Source organism: Glycine soja, chromosome 1 (genome assembly GCF_004193775.1).
Source record: "Glycine soja cultivar W05 chromosome 1, ASM419377v2, whole genome shotgun sequence".
NCBI classification, from domain to species: Eukaryota; Viridiplantae; Streptophyta; class Magnoliopsida; order Fabales; family Fabaceae; genus Glycine; species Glycine soja.
In genome coordinates, this window is record NC_041002.1 from 53,908,561 (window position 1) to 53,933,084 (window position 24,524).

Below are 24,524 nucleotides of genomic sequence, written 5' to 3' on the forward strand. Positions count from 1 at the left end.
TTTTCATCTTATATTTTTAATTTTATTATAAATGAAATGATATATATATATATATATAAGTTAAGCTATTACATTTTATATATTTTAACCATATGCAGGCCGCTAATGGATAGGAGGTGTTTTGGATTATCAATGTTGGGTATTAGCTTAAAGCTTGAAACTGTCATGACCAAACTCGAACTGTTTTTATTTCAGTGTCGTTTTTTTTTTAAAAAAAATATTTCAGAAAAATAATAATAAATAACGAAAAATATTATTTTTTTAATAAGGAAAGAGTTAAAATAAGTAGACAAGTGATTTATTTGCATAATGAAATTATTAGAAAGCTTTTGATATAAGGAAAGTTTTTTTCATATGTAAATTATGATTCTTAGAGGTAAATAAAATTTATTTAGATGATCAAAAATATTGATGAGAATATTTATATAATTCTTTTGAAAATAAAAAGTAACATAATATTTTTACTAAATTTTTTAAATATTTATCACGTTAAGTAATCTAATAAGATTAATTTTGTGTTTTTCTTCCACCGGAAATGTTAAATTTTTACCTTCCGTGAGAATAATTTTCATAGCTAAAAAAAATTCTTAAGAAACAATATTTTCTGGGTGGGAATGTTATTTTTTTTTTTTTAAAGTTAAGTCAAATGAGAAAACAAACATTTCCCACTTTAGATTCGGAATCAGAAAAACTTAAAATTTTATTCTATCAAATGCCTTCTAAGAACTTAGATAATTAAATAAAACTTGATAATAGAATCAACAAATATTTTACAGAATAAGTTTTTTTTTTTGCTGAATATATTATATTCCTTATTCCATCACAAAGAATAATTGATATTTAACAAAGTAAATAATTTTAAACTCTAACTAATGATTTGAAGAAAACAGTAAATACCTTCAATGCTTTTAAAATATTAATCATATTCTATTTCATTTAACAATTTTTTTTCCATCAATCACTAAGAAAATTATTAAAAAAAAACTCTTAAAAGATGTGTGTTCTTTTAAAAGAAAAATATCTCTAAACTTACCAATCTTAATTACATTGTTTGTTATTTCTAAATAAAACATTATTAAATATTTTTATATTCTCAAGATCTAAATGCACTCTTTTTTATTTGATTCCTTTATAATTAGTATCACGAGAATTATTTGATAAGCCTAGTCCCAATAGGAGATATATATAGTACAATTCTTAAAAATATCAAACATGTTACATCAATCACCAAACTAATTTGTAAAATGAAAATATTCAAAAGCTTATTTTTAAAATCAACGAGTAAATATATTCATCATTTTTAATTTAATTTCAAATACACTATAAATTTAACCTACAAAAATTTTAAAAATAAATAAATTTGATAATTACTTATTCAATCTCCCACACTCAAAAACTCTACACACTGTCCTTTACATTGATGCATTTACTGATAGAAAGGAAGGGAAAATGTATTTTTGTATCCTTTTTTCGTATACAATATTACGGTGTAATTAATAGGCACTATTCGTTAAGGTGTAAAATATTACGGGTCAAATAATCTTTTGGTCTTTTTCCTTTCATGTAGTAACTATTTGTACATCCCACAATAATTTTGCAAAGAATTAGGCCCTATTTTCTGTTGCATGTATCTTATATCACTCAGTTTATTTTATACTTTGTTTCTCTTGTGATTGTAAAAAATTATTGTAGATATTTCTCTTTTGTAAAAGTGCATGTTATACACAGTGTATACCCCACTTTTTGGCTTAGTCTGATATCTTCACCGTTCACGCCAACCTTCATTGATCTATATATTGAGCTCTCTCACTCTCCCCTCTCTACTCTGTAACTTTGCTTCTTCTCTTCACCTCAATAAACAACCCTTCCTCTGCTTCAGTGCCCTCCCCTGCCTTTTCAGCTAACTTTTTCTTTTAATATCATATCACTCATGTCTTACTTAGAGTCTCAGGTCTACAAAGAGGTAATTATTAACAAGTTCTACATATACATTACATGTTATTTGTTTTCCTCATAAATTCTTAAAATCTTGCAACTACTCCTTGTCTATGGTTGTGTCAGAGTGTTAATATATTTTGCGACCAATACTAAACATGAATGTGACGTGTACATATATATTTAGGCTTATCAAGAATGAATTACTAAAAAGCTCCTGTCATTGATTTTGTGTTAAAAAAAATACTCTCCCCAGAGAAAGTTTGAAGAAGAATCAGAAGAGGTCACTCTTGATGGGAGTGTTGATTTCCATGGACGTCCTGCAATCAGAGCCAAATCTGGCAGATGGGTGGCTGCAATTATCATCCTCTGTAAGCTCCAAATACATTAACTGCTGAGCATTTTTTTTAAAAAATTTATTTTGTAAGGAGTGATGCTTATATATATCACATCAGATGCATATAACCCGTGCCTTCTGTAGTCTTTTTGATTTACAATAGCTTGTGTTGTGTCTCTATAAACAGGTAAATGGTGATATATATGGAAATAGAAGATGGCACTATATGATAACTAATTCCCTTTTCAATTTTCCTAAATTAAGAAATTATTTTTGTTAAGGGAGAATTCTTTCACCAGTTATTACTATCTATGAAGCGAACGGTTGAATCTCCATTACTATAAGGTATACTATACAATACAATATACTATAAATATTAATTGATCTAGTTCTTTGAGCATATTAATTAATCTCAAAAATTGTAAAAAAAAAACAAAAACGCATGCAAATACATATAGATATATGATATGTATACGTGTAGTTAATGAAATTATTATAATAGTATATATGTAGAAGTTTCAAGAGTCTTGTGTTCTGCAGATGTGATGCGGTTGTGTAGATCTATATATTAGATAGCTTATCATAGAAGGAGTAAAGGGGTGATTGCTTTTATGGTGGAATATATGCAACTACATGCGACCAATCTTATCAGTTAAAGATAATACGAAAGAAATTAAACGACAACACTTAAATGCAGGAACGTGTTCCATTTTGTGTACAAAATCCAAACGAAACATTTCAGTCAGTTCTATTGCATGCCTACCTTGTGTATGTGTTTGGCAGCCAGTTACAGCTAGCCCTTGCCTGTGTGGCTCACTAGCTTGTAACTAATCATGCAAATATCTTTCTACAAGAGACAAAATTAAATTAATTACCCTAATTTAATTACTTGGAAATCTTTAAACCATATATTTTGGCATCATTCTCTAATTAAAATTTATGTTAAAGATGAAGGTAGGTTGTTAAAACTGTAATTATGCATGTGATACTTTATCAAAATTGTAGGGTTTAATTTAGGTCTGTTATATATTATGTGCTTAAACTTGTTTCACTATTGATGAAAACAATTGCACTAATTACTAGAACTCTTAATTCTTAATTAATAAGAATCTCTAACTAAAACAAGAAAACAAAACTGCAATTTCAATGAAAAGAATGATACTAAAATTATGATCTGACAGAGGATAGAGATTCTGAATCAAGCCTGAATGAGGATTTTGGCTTTGTGACATGAGGCCGGGAACTGAGGCAAAATAACTTGAAAAAGAGAAAATTAAAGTGAGGAAAATAAGCATGCATTTCAGAGAAATACGTTTCTGACGCGTTATCCGTGACGGGAATTTGCATGACGTGGCTTGCTTCCAGGTGCCACGTGTCAACAAGCATTGACACACATATGCATGTAAATTAGTTAAACATTAACCACGGGTCGAGTGCAAGTGTAAATTTATTTTTATTAATTAGTATTTAATTTACTGCATAGAAAAGGAGCATGATGGCTGTAAGATATATCAATAAAACTACTAACCAGCTGTTTCGGGTTTGATTTATGCACGTCCCTATAGTTCGTTCTTAGTAAGGAAAACTGATATAGGTCACAATCATTATTATTTAGAAAGTCTTGCGTAGTGCTGTGTTAAAGAACGTGAACAAGTGATATGCTTGCATGTGTGTGTGTGGATTGATTTCTATAAATGTTTGTGGCGAAATAAAATATCTTATTATTTTCTTTTTTAGGGGGTTGATATATATCATCATGATAAAAGAGTTTTAATTAGTTCAATAGTCCAACAGTTTGCAATTTTATCGCACAATAAATAGCAAATTATTTAGAATATATTTAGAACTCTGATTAGTTTAGATGATTTTTTATATTTATTTTCCACCTATTAAGAAAAATTCTTTTTCCCCTCTTCTCTTTTTGTGTTAGATATCTTTAGATTTTACTAGAAACATAAAAGAAACGTAAAGAAAATACTGAGATATTGAAAATAATAATATTGCTTTTAAGATCAGTTTTGTGGTGGGGAAAGATATTTCTCGTGTACTATACATGGTATTGTGATTGTGCAAAGTGGATAGTTAATTAAATAATACCTGATACTGAAAACATGCCAAATGAAGTCGTTGTTTGTGTATGGATATAAAAGGCCTCTCCTCCAAGTCCTATAAAAGATGAAAAATGTTTGTTCAATTTTAATTTTCTTACTCTCTTTATCAATTGTCAAATCGGCGATGTATAACGAGATAAGAAAGAACAATAAAGGCTTTTTTTTTTCAATGAGTGGAAAGGTAAATGTAAAAAAAAAAGTGAAATAACTAATATTAAAAACTGTAATTCTTATGCTAATATAATATTTATAGGTATAATGAAAATTTTAAAATAATATTCAAATAATTATTTTAGTAAAAAAATATTATTGTATTATTATATTTTAAGTTTTTTACTATTTAATTGTTGCCAAAAGATAATTTATAATAATATATAATTTTTGGTTTAGATATGTTTAAAGCAAGTGGCAGAGTTACCAAGTTTAATAATAACTTGTGCTAAGAAAAAAAATGATGTGTTACAGATAAATTTATAGATGCACCATCATATTCAAAATTGATATTTGTATTAATAATAAAAAATTAAAATACCATGCAAAACAGGCAAAAAAAAAAAAGTGTCTTTTGCCTGCAACACGACGGCGGGACCGAAAGTTCAAAAAGTGAATTCAGGAATCACGATATTCCCTTTTGAGAAAATAGTAGTTTAAATAACAGTTTAATTTTTAAAAATGATTTCCTTTTATGAAAGTCTTTCAGAGTGTCATATCACCAATGTGAAACTAATACTAATTCGATGGCGTGCTTTATAAAGGAAAATCCTACGTACCTAACACTATACTATAAAATAAATCTGTTAATATAGGACCCTTTTAATTTTAAAATTTTAAAAATAATCAAATGACGTAATTTTTCAGATTTTTTTAATAATAATTATTTTTAACATAAATATAATAAAGCAGGTTTTTAAATATACTTTTGTTAAATTTAAAAAGCATACACCAAAAAGCTTGTGCATGCATATGTAAGGTAGTGGCATATAATGTTTATAAATCTATTTTTTTTTCATATTTTTCTTTATTTTTATTTTCTTTTTATTACATTACTTATTATACTTTGTTTTTTCCTTTTATCTCTCTTCCCCCTTCAAGGTTTATAACCTTTGAGGGTGTGAAATTTTTTTATTGTAATGCATATAAGTGGCCACGCAATTATAACAAATCGATTAAGGTTATGACATGAGGTCTTTATTCTATTTTAGAAAGCAGGGTACCAGCAGAAGTGACAAGATCAACCACGCTTCGTGCCCTTCATGATATGGTAGAGACGTGTGGATTATGTAACTGCATGAAACCTTAATCATGAATAATTTTTATATATTCAAGACCAAAATAAAATATAATTTGAACCTATGAATGGTGATTGCAGGCCAAATGCAAAGAACCAACCTTGGTCCATAGTAGATTAGTAGTGAAGACTACTACTAACCTAGCAATGCATTGAAAACATTTCATGATTAAAAGAAAAAACTCCTTTGTGCACCTTTTATTCCACCACCTTAGCAAGGTGTACACTGATTATTTCCGACGCAAATTCATATATTTCTGAGCTTTAGCGGCTTTTAAAAGAGTGTAGGTAGATATAAATGCACAATGATCAATGATGCATGCGTGTATATGTAATTCACGTGGTTCACAATATTGAGAACATGTTGCTAATGCTTCTTGTTCTGTAATTTGTTGATTGCATTAATCAGTGAACCAAGCTCTGGCAACTCTTGCATTTTTTGGGATTGGAGTGAACCTAGTGTTGTTTCTGACAAGGGTGGTAGGACAAAACAATGCTGATGCAGCCAACAATGTGAGCAAGTGGACCGGAACTGTTTACATCTTCTCTCTAGTGGGTGCTTTCCTCAGTGATTCTTATTGGGGAAGATATAAAACTTGTGCTGTCTTTCAGGTCATATTTGTTATAGTAAGTAATGCTTCCATTTTCTCTCCTCTCTTTCATAATCTCTCTTTAATTCCAAGCTGTTACATTAACTCCTTGACTAATCAATGAATCTTCCTGACTTGACAAAACAGGGTCTAATGTCCTTATCCCTTTCATCATACCTATTCTTGCTTAAGCCTAAAGGTTGTGGTAATGAATCAGTTAATTGTGGGAAACATTCAAAATTGGAGATGGGGATGTTCTACCTCTCAATCTATCTTGTTGCCTTGGGGAATGGAGGTTATCAACCAAATATTGCCACATTTGGGGCAGATCAGTTTGACGAGGAGCACTCAAAGGAGGGTCACAATAAGGTGGCCTTCTTTAGCTACTTCTACCTAGCTTTTAACATTGGCCAACTCTTCTCGAACACCATTCTGGTCTATTTTGAGGACGAAGGAATGTGGGCTCTTGGTTTCTGGCTGTCTGCAGGCTCCGCCTTTGCTGCATTGGTCTTGTTTCTTGTATGCACCCCAAGGTATAGACACTTCAAGCCTAGTGGCAACCCTCTCTCCAGGTTCAGCCAAGTCCTTGTGGCTGCATCAAGGAAATCCAAAGTTCAAATGTCATCAAACGGAGAGGACTTATTCAACATGGATGCAAAGGAGGCTTCCAACAATGCCAATAGAAAGATTCTCCACACTCACGGGTTCAAGTAAGTAGTGAAACCACACAATGAAAGTTTTCATATGTGGCTGAAGCTGCATGGAATGCTCTTCCTGTAAATTATGTGATCATTTTGCTACAAATCAAACACTATATTTCCAGTATTATTGGCCGTTCTTGATTGCACTGAGTAATAACGGTTTGATCAATTTGCCTCTTGTTATGCATTGCAGGTTCTTGGATAGGGCAGCGTTTATATCTTCAAGAGATCTAGGGGACCAGAAAGGGCTCGGTTACAACCCCTGGCGTCTCTGTCCTGTAAGTCAAGTTGAAGAAGTGAAGTGCATACTGAGACTACTTCCAATCTGGCTCTGCACCATAATATACTCGGTGGTTTTCACACAAATGGCTTCACTTTTTGTGGAGCAAGGTGCTGCCATGAAAACCAAGGTTTCCAACTTCAGAATACCACCAGCTAGCATGTCCAGCTTTGACATCCTCAGTGTGGCTGTTTTCATTTTCTTTTACCGTCGAGTTCTTGATCCGTTTGTGGGAAAACTTAAAAAGACAGATTCTAAGGGACTTACAGAACTTCAGAGAATGGGAGTTGGACTTGTTATAGCTGTACTGGCAATGGTTTCGGCTGGATTAGTTGAATGCTATAGGCTCAAGTATGCAAAACAAGGATGCATCCACTGCAATGACTCGAGCACTTTAAGCATCTTCTGGCAAATCCCTCAGTATGCATTTATAGGAGCTTCCGAGGTTTTTATGTACGTAGGCCAGTTGGAGTTCTTCAATGCTCAGACACCAGACGGCTTGAAGAGCTTTGGAAGTGCTCTTTGCATGACATCCATTTCCCTTGGGAACTATGTGAGTAGCTTACTTGTTAGTGTGGTTATGAAGATATCCACCGAAGATCACATGCCGGGGTGGATCCCTGGAAACCTCAACAAAGGTCACTTAGATAGATTTTACTTCCTCTTAGCTGCCTTGACATCGATAGACTTGATTGCTTATATTGCATGTGCAAAATGGTACAAGTGTATACAGCTAGAGGCAAACACTGGAGAGATTGATGAGCCAGAAGTATAATTAGCATGAGACGTCATTCAAAGGCAATGGTTACAGCATATATTAATAAAAGAAAGAAGGGAGCAATTAGTCAAAATAATCTTGGTTACAGTTGCTGTTGGAAGAAATAGTTTGCAGGATTGCAGAATGAAGCCCTTCTTACACGAGTTTCTGCCTCTGTTACAACTTGACTTACTGTTTTTATGGCTTAAATATGTTCTTGAAGCCCAGTTGTGTAAAACTAAACTTAGACGAGACAATGACTGTTTTAGGGTCTCTAGAAACCTCCTTTCTTTCTGATTTGTAAGTTCAATTGTTAAGTTTGAAATTAAGTATGATATGTGGATATCCAAGTGTGACATGGTTCCGACCATTTACAGAACTTAGCCTCGGTTCCCTCCCCAGTCCCCAGAGCTTACACAAGAACTTCTGTCCTTAATGCTTGGTATTCTCGTGAACAAACAAAGCAATCAAGGACCATTGATGTGGGGATAGATCTCTGATTCGAGGTCAGAATAGCCTCCAAAAAGAAAAACAGAGAGAAATTAGCCTCCTTCAACATAACCCATAATAGGTAATTAAAAGGATATATGGCTAGTCATGGCCGTGCTCAATCTAACAGAATTCATCTAGCCATTCACTAATAACAGAATCTCAGTAATTTCTAGAAGCTATTCCTATTTTATCCTAAGCCCCATTTCTGTTTAACAGTCCTTTTGGGCTTCCTCGTGTGTACTCACATCAACAATCCAGTAATTAAGGCAATAATTTCGAAAGAGAAGGAGAAAAGAACTTTTTAGTAAAGAATTTCTAATATAGCATTTAGATTTAGCTGATTGAGCCAATCAACCAAAGAAAATTCCGAACTGGCAGTGGCAGACCAAATGTCATTCCTAAGCAATATGGACAAACAAAGAATTCTGTATAGGATGGCTTACAAAGAACAGCATAAAGCATTACCTTATTGCTGGCAATTATTTAGAATAATTTCTAAAAAGGACAACATAAACAGTATGATTTAAGAAATTTACAAAAAGCACTTAAGGGTGCCAACAACTCACCCAAGCAGTAAATCAATATTCGGAAGATTTGTCGTAGCAACCAGAGGAATTAACAGGCAATACTTATAGTCCACAGAATCAAATTTTGCATAATCAAAATGGGAATAAGGTGAATCGAAAGGTATTAAAGTAGGACATGGCATAAATTATCTTTGTTTCAGTCATTCTTTTATCTTATTTTGATATGTAATGCCACCTTTCATACGGATAGACCAAAAGTTGGGAAATGTAAAGCAGTTTTCTTTTTTTGGTGAAAAAAAAAACTAATCACTTATGAAAAAAAAAACTTAGGAAAGGAAAAACAGTTAAAACTAAACAGATATAAGTAAATTATAAAGGGTGACCCAGTGCACAAGGCTCCCAAGTCCCACTGATGAGGGGCATGATAAGGGTCAAAAGTACACAGTCTTTACCCTTGAGAGCTATTCCATGCCTCCTCGAAATATCATATGAAATCAAATTTTATGCCGCATCGGTTGCATAAACAACAAAAGGTCAATGTGATTTCTTTTAGCCAAGATAAAATATCAAGATGACATGTTAAGAAAATAGATAGTTATTAAAGAGCTTCATGGAGGCTATGGCAATTCCTTATCAATAAATCACTATTTGCATTATGAAAATTCCTTTACTATCCAACTTTGGTGTTTCAAGTGCATAATAGTCATAACTATGAATAGTTACAAGATAGTGAATAGCCATTACTATGAATAGTTACAAGATAGTGGGGAAAAAAACTGTACACTTATGAGGAACAAAGATCCTTCATAGAATTTTATCCATGAACCTTGCGAACTTGTATGTGGTGAGTGGATTCCTCACGCCAGATTGGTTGTGCTCCACTTTGAACAAGTGTGACATGTTGTCCCTCGTGTAAATGACTCTTACTCTGAAATATGGAGACTTTTCAGCAACATTTAAAAGAAAAAATATCAAAAAAAGGAATATTAGTGCAGGTGATGGAGATATTACTAACCAATAGTAGCTTGAGGGCTCTAGAGAAGGTCTCTTCTGCATCATTTGAAAATTGCATGTATATGGACATAACCCCATGATAAAGCGCCAACCTCCGCTTAATTCTTGCTCTGCAAATAGAGAAATCATAAATTTGTGGGTGCAATAGTGTTGGGATCCCTCCTTAATTGGAGAGGTTCTAGAAAATTCTGAAGCTTTCTGGAAAAGTGTAGAATTTTCTAGAACGTTCTGGAGAACTCTAGAGTAGTGTAGAACTCTCTAGAAGCTTGTGGAAGAATGTGGAAACCTCTGAAATATTCTAGAGATGTGTGAAACCTTCTGGAACCTTATGAAAAAGTATGGAAGAGAGTAGAAGAGTGTAAAGACTCCTAGAATGTGTGGAGCATTCTAGAGAATTAGTCTCCACCCTAGGATACAAGTAATCTCCACCATTCATTGTGGAGGTGGAGTAGTATAAATAAGGGTAGGAGCCTTCATTCCTATTCATCCAAGACAAGAGTGAATCCACTTCTTAGAGTGAGAAAAAGCCTCTCTGAGAGAGAAGATAAATAGCTTGGGAAGTCTTTATCCTCAAGCTTGAGTGAGCCATCGTAGAGTGAGTCAATCCAAGTAGAGAGCCTCTCTGAGAGAGAAGATAAATAGCTTGGGAAGTCTTTATCCTCAAGCTTGAGTGAGCCACCGTAAAGTGAGTCAATCCAAGTAGAGAGTCTCTCTGAGAGAGAAGATAAATAGCTTGGGAATCGCTTGAGTGAGCCACCATAGAGTGAGTCAATTTTGTAAACACATCCTTGTAACCCTACTATCATTTTGTATAATGGAAGAATCTCCATATTGGAGAATTATAATCGTGTGCTCTCATTACTACCTTTAATTACTAAGTGCCTATCTTAACTTCACGAAGCGGGAAAGTCTGAGTTTTCCCAACAAATAGAACATTAACTTAAGCAACTATACTTAACACCCTCCAAAAATTAGAAAGCAGAAAGGACAAAAAAAACACTATCTTGGGTGGCCTTCAGACAAATAATTTCTGTATAAAAGCACACATCCTGCTAATACTTACTCATTTGTGAATGCAAAGATTGTTGAGTAAGGCCTATAATGGCTCAAAAGAATTGCCATGGATCCTGTTCTGGTGAAAACAATAATAGGAGTATTAAGAGTGTTAGACATTGTTGTCGCATGGAAAGCAAACATTTCTCCCATATGACTCTGTCAACAAGTAAACACAAATTAATTAGATTTTAGCATATCATCAATTATCCATAAAATATAGCAATAAATCTCTACAACATATGAAACAAAACTCCAAAACTGCCTTATTTTTTAACCAAGCACATACTTCATGGGAACTCAGTTGACTCGGATAAGAAACACCACTTTGAACACTGGATTCATTCCTAAGAGCCACCATGTGCATAACTTTAACAGCTTTCAATGGAAATCTGAAGCAGTTGCAATGCTCTTGAGATAAATTTATTAGATTAAAAATATTGGAAAAGAAGTAGTACATTAAATGCACAATTCATCAGCACAAGACACACAAGGTTAAACATTCTTATGTAACCAAGTTAAAAAAAAAAAAAAAGAATCACATACATCTTTAAATGAAAAGCAGTTCTATAGTAATTACAATAATCTACACATACAAAAGGCTGACAAGATGGGTTTTGTAGCCAATTTAGGACAGGAGTATTTTTTTATAATGAATGATGTTTTTCTTCCTGAAAACACTGCACTCAAAAAAAAGAAAAAGATAACTCTACTAATCATAAACCGCTGAAAATCATTTAATTAATGAAAATTATTGAACAAAAAAGGGAGCAGGCGGTTTTCAGTTATAGTAAATCAAGGCAACTAATTCCCCTTTATTGGACATGAAGAGATTCCTAAGCTTTGTTTAGTTAACATTCCTTCCTATTTGTTCTTATTTTTTAGGTTTCCCCTAAGACGGTATCTTATTCCCCATCCTTGTACATCTTTCATTATCTTCTCTAAACGGTAAATAGTATCTCTTATGCATTTCAAATAGTAAAAATTAAAAAAACTTCGTACCCCATTGCCCAGAGGCTCTTCGCTATGCGAAGGTATGGGGGAGGGATATTGTACGCAGCCTTACCCTTGCATATGCAAAGAGGCTGTTTCCAGATTCGAACCCATGACCAACAGGTCACCAAGGCACAACTTTACCGCTGCACCAGGGCTCGCCCTCCAAATAGTAAAAATTGAATATTGAAAAAAAGTTTGAACAGCTAAATAAAAATAAAATATAGGAACCATGGTCACCAAGGAACAGCAAACTCACTTTCCATGTGCAGTTTCTCCTGAAAGCATGATAGCATCAGCACCTTGTCTTACTGCAATTGCGATGTCTGAAACTTCTGCCCTTGTTGGTGTGGGATGATTAATCATGCTTTCAAGCATATTTGTTGCCACAATAACAGGCTTTTGCATAATTTGACATCTTCGAATGATGTCTTCCTGTTTGATGAAAAAAGGGGGAATGAACTACATAGAACACAAAATTAAGCATAGTCCCAGTTCCTCCTTCATAAACAAGTTTTTAGTATTGAAATTTAAAAAGACACTAAATACGCATGAACACAGACCTATATTTGAATTGTGTATAACAGGCTCTATATCACCCTTTATGAAAAGGTAATATTACAGTTGAGAAAGAACATCGCTGAGAGTTCACTGCACAAGCAGCAAGAGAAGGGCTTTCCACAAAATTGATGCACATAACTATCAGTATGATCCTACAGTGTGAAACTCACAACAGCTAATGAAGTTCCAATTATTTTATTAGATTTTCCCAGTGACACTAGGCACTACATCCCAACTTAGATGTACCAAAGCAATGATTATCAACATATTTTGTAGATCATCTCATGAAAGAGCTTGCATACATCTCACCCATTGTGAACAAAATGGCATACATATCGTGTTACTCTGAGCATCACATTACCTGCAATAAAGGAACTTCCTCTATTGGAAGTTCAGCTCCAAGATCCCCACGAGCGACCATGGCCTGCAAAATAAATAAAACTCAAGATGAACCGGATGCTACCTGTAGATAAAGATCTTGCTTCGATCCTTGATATTGAATAACATTCAAAGACTTCCATCAAAATAAAGACTATGAGGGTCTTGAAAAACCTTTGAGCTAGTTCAGACCAGTTCAGACTTCAGAGTAAACCTGGTGATAAAATCAGTTCTAACTTCTAAGTTTAAGTTTTCACCGTAACTTAGTTAAAAGATGCAAAGTAGATTTACAATCCTTTTAACTGGAAGGCATTGAAGATACGAAATATCCACAATACATAATCTGAACAGTATGAAACTAACCCCATCTGAAGCAGAAAGTATCGAATGGAGATTTGGTATGGAATCTGCACTTTCAATTTTTACAATCACGTGTATATCGGCATTATGACCTACAGAAAAAGGTTTACAATAATTTAGTTGATAATGAGAATGATGGGAGCCCATAATTACTGCCATGAGCAGTCATGTATTATTAGATACAAGTATTAAAAATTAAAATAACTGTCATGTTGGCAGTAACGGGTAGGAGTTAAAAGCAGTAATGCATTATTAGAATGTGATACCAAATGCTCTGTATTACTTAAATATTAGAATTAGAAACTGCTTCTCTGACAGTTATTTTGAAATGATAGAGCAGCAATTCACTTTCTGTCCCAGAGACAAAAGTCTCCTACAGGGAGTATTCTCTGTTCAGAAGCAGCAAATAACAAAACCTTATGCTTAATTACACACCCTACTATAAAAATATCCTAATAAATAAGTGCCATTAGTTATTTTCTATGAATAACTGTGAGAAAGTCAGTTTCTAATTTTAAAATTTAAATACACAACAGCTAATACAGGATAAATTATTTTCTATCAATATTCTCAAAATACACTGCTGCTTCTAACTTCTACACCAAACTAACAACATGACAGTTCTTAGAATTGAGGCTTAGGTCCTAACTTAATCCAACAAAATCGGTGGGCTTATAAATAAGTGCTATTAGTTATTTTCTATGAATAACTGTGAGAAAGTAAGTTTCTAATTTTAAAATTTAAATACACAACAGCTAATACAGGATAATTTATTTTCTATCAATATTCTCATAATACACTGCTGCTTCTAACTTCTACACCTAACTAACAACATGACAGTTCTTAGAATTGAGGCTTAGGTCCTAACTTAATCCAACAAAATCAGTGGGCTAAGGTGAGGACTTCCCAAGTTTTTTAAGCTCTATTAAGTCATATCTCTAGGTGATGTGGGACTAAATAAACACCACCTTTGAGACTGCAATTAAGACAACTTTCAAAGAGGCTGCAACTAAGGTGGGCTAGGGGTGACTACAATTAAGGAGGCTTTCCAATAATAGTTATTATTACACCAAGATATTACTGCAAATGTCAGTGATTATTGGTTCCCATTAGAGAAGCAATAATACAACAAGAAAGGAGAAACTTACACACAGAGATGCACACACCTAGATACACAGGCATAGAAAGAAAATTAGATAGCTAAAAAATTACTTTTGAGGTAGTGTTTTAACTCGTGCACCACTCTAGCATCCTTGACAAATGAGACAGCAAAGAAGTCTACTTGATTGTCCACCCCAAACTTGATATCTTCCCAGTCCTTGTCTGTGAAGTTGAAACATAAGGTAACAGAGCATAAAATTGTCAAATGCACTTGCATACTAAGAGAGTATCCAGCTACAAGTGAATAACTGAAACTTAATACCCATGCAAAGTGTCAACAACGAATATAACAGAACTATACCAGTTATGGAAGGAAGTGTTGCACTTTTTCCACGGACATTTAAATGACGCCTAGATTTCAGTTCACCACCATCAATAACTTCACATTTAACCAAGTCTTTTGTCTTTGACTTAACAGCAAGAGACATCATTCCTCCTGAAATAACAATCAGAAGAGATTAAAATCATCTTTACAGATAATCAAAATTGGTGGTCATCCAACAATTTAATAAATTCCTCTAAAACTCTCAGATTATAAAATGTATTATTAAAATAGGAGGAACATCTTACTGGTAGCCTATGGATGACAACTTTCACATCATTCACCTAATCAAATTAGTAGCAATCAACTACGATAATAAATGGCAAAACCTTCACCTAATCAAGCAAGACAACTGTGTGCACAACAACAAACAAGAGACCACTGTGCTTACCATCAACCAGCAACACATCTCCGACCTCCACATCATTCACAAAGCCATCGTAGTTCACGCTAACCGTGTCATGTGTGCTAACCCCTCTCATAGTGGTGAAACAGAATTCTTGTCCCTCTTTAAGTAAAATAGGTTGAGCTACATCCCCACTTCTAACTTCAGGACCCTGCAAAGCAAGTTACAAGCTCACAACACATTAATTACCACCATCAAACATAAGAAGCATTCGAATATGAACAATAATGATGAGTTTGATGCTAACATTGAAATTAAAAATGTCAACAGACAAAACTAGCTTCAGCTAAAACCGACGAAAATGGATGTTATGGGAAAAATGAGTTGACCTTGGTGTCGAGCATGATGGCTACAACCTTATCTTGAAACTGAGAATTGTATTCTTTCACCAAATCAATGGTTTGGAGGTGCGAGGCGTGGTCCCCATGCGACATGTTCAAACGCGCCACGTTCATTCCAGCTTGAGCCAGGTTCCATATCATATCACGTGAGCTCGTAGAAGGACCTATCGTGCACACGATCTTAGTTTTCCTACGCACGTCTGAAGAGTGTAGCGAGATATAGTTATTGGAGGGAACCTCAAGGGAATTGTTTGCGTTGCCCTGCACGATGAATTGAATGAGAAACAGAGGTTAGAGATTGCGAAGTGGAATAAGTATGAAGAGAGGGGAAAGGAAGGGAAGTTACAAGGATGGGAGAGCCGTTGGGGGAGTTAAGATGAGTTCCTTCGATGTGGTTTGTTATTCTGGCGATTGTAGGGAGGCGTGGAATGCGTTTCGTTCGGTGTTTGGATTGGAAGAGAGACGTAGTAGCGGAAGAAAGGTGAATGGTTGCCATGATCGTTGACTTCAAGGTGAAGATGGTGCGCCTTCACTCTCACCAGAGACTAGCTTCCAAACAAGTCTCCGTTAGTTTTCTTCGCTCCACTTTCAACCAACCAGGTCCCATTCTTCTGGTGGTCAGGGAAATACCTACTACTTAAGAAAGAAAAAAATCTCTTTCATTGTAAGGTTAAATTAGCCTGCAACTTCCCATATTATTACAAAAATTTTAATTAGTTTCTATATTTTACTTTTTTAATTGATTCTTTGTATTAATTTTAAATTTATAATTAATTTCTTATGTTAATTTGTGGTGAAAAATTTATTAGACTTAACAGAATATTTCATTTTATACAATATAGATGTCATATGTTATTCCATCTTAGTTCAAATAATATTATCGTAACACATCGAATTATTCAATTTTTTTTATATATAACATGTCTCAACACTCCATGTTTTTCACTCTCAATCGGTCAATTATCTCCCAAATTGTAATCGTTCTCTAAAATGTGGATTTCGTATCTCTACCTTAACTCTATTGTGTGATTAATAATTAATTTATTTGTGATGTTATTTCTACTTCCTTAATCATCTTTGTAGCATTTCGTCATTTAAGATTTGTATCTTTATAATTAGCTTAAGTGTATTAGTTTAGGGTTTGCATACACGCATGCATATATGATAAAAATATTTCATCAAATCTAATAAATTTCTCATGACAAATTAACATAAAAACTTGATTACAAATTTAAAATTAATGTTGGGATCCAATTTTTAAAAATAAAATATAGAAACCTAATTAAAAATTTGTAATGGTATAGGGAATAATAGACTGATTTAACCTTTTTTTATTATAAAAATTAGTTTTGTCGAAAAATAATTAAATAAAATCCGTTTTTAATTATTTAAGAAAGATATTTTTTTTATTAATATTAACGGACCAACTACGGCCAAAACAACAAACTCAAGAAAGAAGATATGACTAGAGAGTATGCTACAATGTAATGTAAAATATTCGGATTTTATAGTTGTCAAATATTGAGAGAAAAATCAATATCTCAATATGATTAATTATGATATTAGATATAGATAATTATTTTTACTCGTTTTAGTTTTTTTTCGCAAAATAAAAAATTGTTAAATTAATAATGTCAACTCTCATAAAAAAAGAAAAAAAATTAGCATATTAGTTTTTTTATGAGAGCACATATTTGTTTTACGAGATAATCCTATTTAAGGTAAATAAAATTATTATAAATGATTGATCTAATTGTAAGGGGATTTGAGATAATATACATGATATCTAAGCTTCAAATCTTAGTGGACATTTGAAAGGAAAAAAAAAAAACTATGAACTTGGGCAGAATGAAAAACTATAAAATTTATTAAGTGAATAAGTAGAAGTAAATGGGTTTAATTAGTAAGATTAGATAATTTGAATTATGATTCCTCAAAAAGTTATTGTGTCTCCGGCATTGGTACGTTGGTTTGTTTTCATTTGTAGTTTCAGCACGATGAAGCTGTCCCTGAAGTTCCAGGCTGAGAATGCACCCAAAGGTACCCATCACCATACTCAACAACCCCTTTCTCTCAGGCGTCACAGCCACCGACTACCCCAACTGTTAGGGGTGGAATACTCTGGTTTCGAGGACCAGACCCTCCTATGAAGAAGAAGGAGAAGATAGAGGTAATTGTATATTCATTGATCTGCAGGTTTTATTACATTGTGGTATTTATAGTATGCTTCTAACAGAATTGTAATTCTGTTACTAGAAAAGACAAGAATGAAAATGGAAATATCTAAATGGAATATTCTATACTTGTTGGTTTATGGTTGTCCCTTATACGAAGACAACTACCCTGCAGATGGTCCTATAGGCCCACACGGTGTCCTCACACATAATCACGCAGGTACGCAGGTCTAGCAATTGCCCTTTTTGCTCTGTTTTCTAATTGCACCCTGTTGTTAGTGTGTTTGCTGAATTCCTCATGTATTCCTTGCTGCACCCCTGTTAGTCTATCATTCCACGGCCCATGAAAATGCACCTTGTCCTCAAGGTGGTACTCTTCGGCTAATTGGGCCCAGCGTTCCCATGAGGTCTCCTCTGGAGGCAGGCCGGTCCACTGCACCAGGACTTCCCAATGATTTTCTGCTCCCTCCGACACCTGGCGGTAATCCAAAATTGCTAAAGGGACTATCAAAGGTTGGTTATTCACGACTTGGTCCGGCAGAGGAGCTGAATTAGTTTCCTCCGGTGATCCCTTAAAGGGCTTCAAAATGGAACAATGAAATATGGGATGAATGGTGGCGCCCTCAGGGAGTTTCAAACGATAAGCTACGGGCCCCACGCGATTCTCCACCTGAAATGGGCCATAATACCGCTTCGACAATTTTCCAGAAGAGCCCATTTGTGGTTTTGCTGAATTCTGCCTTCGTGGTCGTAATTTTACCATCACCCACTCCCCTGGTTGATAAACCACCTCCCTGCGTTTACGATCAGCATACTTCTTCATAAGATCCTGAGCCTTCAATATCTTCTTGCGGATGAGCAAAAAGGTCTCCTCACGGTTGGTCAACAATTCATCCACCGCGTCCACCTTGGAGGTCCCCGTGAGATACTCCGGAAAATTGAAAGGCTTTCTTCCGAAAGTAATTTCGTAGGGAGTAGACCCCGTAGCTGCGTTCCATGTTGTATTGTGGGACCACTCCACCCACAATAATAGCTTGCCCCATGACCCTGGCCGGCGGTGCACGAAGGAGCGGAGATATTGCTCAATGACTCTATTAAGAACTTCAGTTTGCCCGTCGCTCTGTGGGTGATACGCGGAACTGAGACGGAGTTGGGTTCCACTCAGGCGGAATAATTCCTGCCAAAACCGGCTGACGAAGAGAGGGTCTCGGTCGGAGACGAGGCTGCGTGGAAGGCCGTGAATCTTTCCGACAATGTTCATAAACAAAGAAGCTACGGCGTGAGCTGTGTGTGATGTCGGCAACATCCCCAAGTGGATACCCTTCGAGAAACGGTCCACTACCACGAGAATAACTGTATGTCCCTGAAACGAAGGTAGCCCTGTAATGAAGTCTAATGAGAGGTCCTCCCATGGTCGGTGTGGCACCGAAAGAGGACACAGCAAGCCTGCCACTCGTTTGGTCTCATATTTAGCATATTGACAGTCCACACACGTTTGAATAAACTGGGAAACATCCTCGCGTAGCCCGTCCCAATTGAAGTTATCCATTACACGAGCAATGGTCTTCGCGATGCCCAAATGGCCACCTGTCGGTGTGGCGTGATATTCACGAAGGAGAGTAGGGATCAATGGAAATTGTGAAGGTAACCAAATACGGCCGCGCTTGAGAATCAAGCCATTGGCAATAGTGAGTTCTGGATACTTGGTTGGAGAAGACGTAATAGCTTGAAGTTTGTCCTGATAAGGCTTGTGCTGAGCTAATTGAGCTTGCAATTCCTCCATAAATGTCAAACAGGGCACCGACAAGGTGAGCAATAGAGAGGGGGAGTGTTCTGGCAAACGTGACAAGGCATCTGCCGCCTGATTAGAGGTGCCAGAGCGGAATTGAATGTGGTAGTCATACCCCATCAGACGAGCAAGGTACATATGTTGTTCGGGGGTCTAAATAACTTGCGTAAGGAGCTCCTTCAAGCTACGATGATCTGTCAGAATGATGAAGCGATTCCCAAGGAGATATTGTCGCCATTTCTTAACCGCCGCCGTGACGGCGAATAATTCCCGAACATAGGTGGACGAGTGTTGGAGCTTAGGCGGAAAGGGCTTGCTAAAGTAAGCAATTGGGTGGCCGCGCTGAGAAAGAACGGCGCCCATGCCCACCCCGGAAGCATCTGTCTCGACCGTGAACGGCAGCTGGAAATCCGGTAAGGCCAGGACCGGAGCTTCTGACAAGGCTTTCTTCAAAAGGTCAAATGCGAGCTGAGCCACCTCAGACCACTGAAAAGGTTCCACCGTGGTTGCTGCCACCAAGGGAGCCGCTATCGAGGCATACCCCTTAATAAACCTTCTATAGAAGCCGGCGAGGCCGAGAAAGCTTCGTAAAGCTTTAATGGAGTAGGGAACTGGCCATTGGCGAACTGCCTCTACTTTAGCTACAACTGGTTCGACTCCCTTCGCCGATACCATGTGTCCCAGATATTCGACTTGCTGCTGTGCGAATGAACATTTGGATAATTTGAGGACAAAATGATTATCCAAAAGGACCTGGAAAGCTTGTTGTACATGTGTGACATGGTCCTCGAGGGTGGGGCTATATATCAGCATGTCGTCGAAGAAAACGATCAAGAATCGCCGGAGAAAGGGTCGGAAAATCATATTCATTGTAGCCTGAAATGATGAGGGAGCATTGCATAAACCAAAGGGCATTACCTTGAATTCGTAATGTCCCTGGTGAGTGTGGAACGCTGTCTTGGCAATGTCGGAAGAATGCATCCTGATTTGATGATAACCCTGCAATAAGTCAAGTTTCGAAAACCAACAAGCCTTACCTAATTCGTCGAGGAGCTCATCTATAGTAGGAATGGGAAATCGGTCACGGACCGTGACGGCATTGAGGGCGCGATAATCCACGCAAAATCGCCATGATCCGTCTTGCTTCTTCACGAGGAGGATAGGGGAAGAGAAGGGACTTGTACTGGGACGAATGAGACCCTTCTGAAGCATAGACTCGACCTGGAGCTCGATTTCCCGTTTCTGGAAATGGGGGTAACGATAGGGGAGCACGTTCACCGGAGTCGCGTGTGGAATTAAGTGAATATGGTGGTCAGTGGGTCTCGCTGGAGGGAGCTCAGTCGGAGGGTTGAACATAGTTCCAAATTGGGCAATCAAAGCCTAAATAGATGAGGGCATCTGGGAACTGGAGTCAAGGGACGGTGACTCAGCTAAGACCGCAATGTGGAAGAAGGAGCTCGTGTCAGAATGGCGAGACAACCTACGAAATTGATGAGGTGTTAGCATTGACAAGGTGGATTCCTGATCCCCTTGAAGTTCAATAAGTTGGTCCCCTACAAAGAACTTCATGCTCATGGTATTGTAGTCTGTGAGCACTGGCCCGAGCATCTTCAACCACTGAACACCCAGAACGACATTCGCACCTGCAATTGGAAGCACGAATAGGTCCACCACGCAGTGAAATTGTTGCATGGAGAGGGAGAGGGCGGGACAAATATGATCACAAGCCAAATGCTGGCCATTCCCAATTATCACGCGAAGTGGGGTCGTGGGCTGAGTGTGGAGGCCAAGCTGGGTAACGAGGGACTCCTGAATAAAGTTGTGGGTGCTCCCACCGTCGACCAAGACGACTACGGTGGAGCCGGCAACCGTGCCAATCAAACGCAGCGTTTCCGGGGCGAGCTGACCCGCAAAGGAATTAAAACTTATTTGGGCCGGGCCCGGGTCGTGGATCTCGGGTGGGTCTGGACTCGGGTCAATGTCGCTTATATGAGAGTCCACAGCTTCGTCTTCCTCCGCGACCAAGAAGAAAACCCTAGAGGCACAACGGTGGCCTCTATGGTACTTCTCGTCGCAATTAAAACAGAGACCCCGTTCTCTGCGCGAGCTAAGTTCCTCAGGGGAGAGTCTTTTCAAGGTGGCTGGTAATCGGGGTGGTGGGGAACGAGAAGGGGGAAAAGGAAGCAAGGCTGGGGTGGGTGGCTGGGGTGGTTGACGCGGTGGCAAAGGAAGCAGGGATGGAGCACGAGGGGGAGGGTTTGGTCGTACATCAAGAAGCTTCTCTTCTTGAAGACGAGCCAGGCCCGCGGCCTGTACCAGTGTCAGGGGCTGCAGGGCCTGCACTTCGCGGCGAACTTCAGGGGACAACCCGGATATGAAGCAGCTGAGGAGGAACTGAGGGGGAAGCCCCACAATCTGATTGGCCAGATCCTCAAAGTCCGAGAGGTATTGGGTCACTGTACCGGTCTGTTGTAGTTTGAAAAGAGAGCCAGTGGGATCGTCGTAATGAGAAGGGGCGAAGCGCGTCTGAAGGGCATGAACGAAGGCGGGCCATGATGTAAACTGGCCATTGTTAGCCATCCACTGGAACCATGCCAAGGCACGACCATCCATGTAGAAGGAAACAATGGTAAGTCTATCGTGCTCAGGAGTGGCGTGATATTGAAAATATTGGTTGATTTTAAACACCCACCCGTAAGGGTCAGTGCCATCAAATCTGGGAATGTCTAATTTTATTTTGTGTTGTGATGCAGGAGCAGGGGAAAATTGTGGTGGGTTCGTGTGTGAGGAGGGAGATGATGAGGATGAAGGAAGACGGAGCAAAAGTGCGTCAAACTTCTGAGTCATGCTATGAACTGTTGCACCTAAAGAAGCATGGAGATCAGTAAGTTTGAGGAGCGCGGCTTCAAGCGAATTGGGGAAAGGATCCGGCATGGTGAGGAGAACGAACGAGAGCACCAATGTTAGGGGTGGAATACTCTGGTTTCGAGGACCAGACCCTCCTATGAAGAAGAAGGAGAAGATAGAGGTAATTGTATATTCATTTATCTGCAGGTTTTATTACATTGTGGTATTTATAGTATGCTTCTAACATAATTGTAATTCTGTTACTAGAAAAGACAAGAATGAAAATGGAAATATCTAAATGGAATATTCTATGCTTGTTGGTTTATGGTTGTCCCTTATACGAAGACAACTACCCTGCAGATGGTCCTATAGGCCCACACGGTGTCCTCACACATAATCACGCAGGTACGCAGGTCTAGCAATTGCCCTTTTTGCTCTGTTTTCTAATTGCACCCTGTTGTTAGTGTGTTTGCTGAATTCCTCATGTATTCCTTGCTGCACCCTGTTAGTCTATCTCCAACCCACCCTTCCTTCTTCCTCCACCTCAAACCCCAATTCGGTCATTTCTCTCTCCACAAAACACCCGGAATTCTCACCCATGGATCTTCCACCACGGGTTGGCACAATTTGAAACTGAAATTGATTTGCAGCTGTTGAAGGGAATGTGTTTTTAGATGGGAAGAGATTTGGAGATTGTGGAAAAGGAAAATAGGGAGATGAAGCGTTTGTTGGATGAGATGAAATTAGGAAGGAATAATCGCCTTGAGGAGAGCAAAGGTGGTGGAAGGAAGCTGAGTGAAAGCAATGGGGAGGTTCAGCGTTGGAGAAGTTACAAGAGTGAAAGACAAGAGTGCAACAACCAAACAAACCGCAAAGTGTAGCCACTAACGATGTGGAATCTGAGTTGGAGAAAGCCATTAAGGCTGCCACCTCTACTTCTTAGCAAAGTCAGCTACAAAGGATGGAGGAAGAATCTTGGTGTTTTTGTAGCTATACTCTGTAATCTGATCATTATACTTGCATTTTGACGGATATATAATATAATAATCTATCACCAGGTGATATATATATATATATATATGCCTTACTCTAGACCTGCACTGCATAATGAATAGCGTGGTTGGATTCGTGGTGATGGATCCAAAATCACATGGCACCATGAAAAATTGGAAGCAATTCTGTGTTGATTTGCCTTCAAGAATTCAACATGGAAAATCTGAATTGATTTTGGTAAAAGTGAAGTCAAACCAAACTTGCTATAAGTGTTACTATAATATAAATAGTGTTTGTAATTATGCTAAGTGCTTATTCTGTTTTCTTTGAATAAATTGCAACCCAGAGGTTGTTGTCAGTGGTTGTAAGGTGCCTTATTTCAAGAGGTGATCTGCAGTTAAATGTTCTTTTCGTCGCAAACCTGTTGGGTGAAAGTGAAATTATTTGGGGTACTCATGAAGATAGTTCTGTTGGTAGCATTTTTTCAATAATGAATTATTAATTTCATCTTTGTTGTCTGTTATACTTTAGACACAGCTTTTCCTTGTCAGTTCTTCCAAGAAATTTTGATTTCTAGCTCATTATTTTTTCATCAACATGTTGTTATGTTTAATATCAGATGTTGTGGATGATGATAGTTTGATCAATTTTGGCATATTAGTTAGCTACTAGTTGTTGCTAGAACAAATGATTCTTGAATGCTAAGGTCTGACAATGGATCTTACTCCAAATTTTAAGGTGATAAACAATGAGAAAACTAATTATAGGGTTGGTTGGTAAGTATCATCATTCAATGATTTTCTAATAATTTGGATCGTTTGGTACCTGACATAAGATGGCCCAGATCTAATAGTGACAAATGAGCCAGGACAGTCTTACAGTAGTCACTAGCCATTAGCCGTTGCTTCACAGATAATTATCGAATCTAAATTCTGACAGACGGAACTTACTTCAACTTTTAAGTATACATTTTTTTTTTGTTAAAATACAATTTGCATCCCCTTATTTTTTTTCAAATTCATTTAATAAAATTTGAAGAATTATTTGATTCTTATTATATATCAATCATTTTAGTCTTTATTTTGTTATTTCAAGAATTATAATGTCTATTGCT

At 36.9% G+C, this 24,524-nt stretch overlaps 2 protein-coding genes across 4 annotated transcripts; one reads left to right on the top strand and one right to left on the bottom strand.

The window, feature by feature from the left end:
* The first annotated feature begins 1,809 nt into the window (after nucleotides 1-1,809).
* LOC114422919 (protein NRT1/ PTR FAMILY 7.3-like) lies at nucleotides 1,810-8,378 on the top strand. The gene is made up of 5 exons (XM_028389483.1): nucleotides 1,810-1,963; nucleotides 2,192-2,306; nucleotides 6,081-6,298; nucleotides 6,409-6,971; nucleotides 7,156-8,378. Exons 1-5 carry the CDS (start codon nucleotides 1,931-1,933, stop codon nucleotides 8,015-8,017), a joined length of 1,791 nt encoding a protein of 596 aa, XP_028245284.1. The 5' UTR covers nucleotides 1,810-1,930; the 3' UTR covers nucleotides 8,018-8,378.
* Nucleotides 8,379-9,631: 1,253 nt separating this feature from the next.
* On the bottom strand, nucleotides 9,632-16,244 carry LOC114422928 (pyruvate kinase isozyme G, chloroplastic-like). 3 transcript variants are annotated; one of them, XM_028389494.1, is made up of 12 exons: nucleotides 15,954-16,244; nucleotides 15,596-15,868; nucleotides 15,252-15,417; nucleotides 14,840-14,974; nucleotides 14,590-14,700; nucleotides 13,381-13,469; nucleotides 13,001-13,063; nucleotides 12,338-12,540; nucleotides 11,375-11,477; nucleotides 11,096-11,244; nucleotides 10,034-10,142; nucleotides 9,632-9,946 (listed from the first exon to the last, which is right to left on the bottom strand). In XM_028389494.1, exons 1-12 carry the CDS (start codon nucleotides 16,101-16,103, stop codon nucleotides 9,833-9,835), a joined length of 1,665 nt encoding a protein of 554 aa, XP_028245295.1. In that variant the 5' UTR covers nucleotides 16,104-16,244; the 3' UTR covers nucleotides 9,632-9,832. The 3 variants fall into 3 exon arrangements, with proteins under 3 accessions (XP_028245295.1, XP_028245311.1, XP_028245304.1); XM_028389503.1 differs by having other exon boundaries at nucleotides 9,666-9,946; nucleotides 12,338-12,513; XM_028389510.1 differs by lacking the exon at nucleotides 11,375-11,477 and having other exon boundaries at nucleotides 11,096-11,164.
* Nucleotides 16,245-24,524: the final 8,280 nt, after the last annotated feature.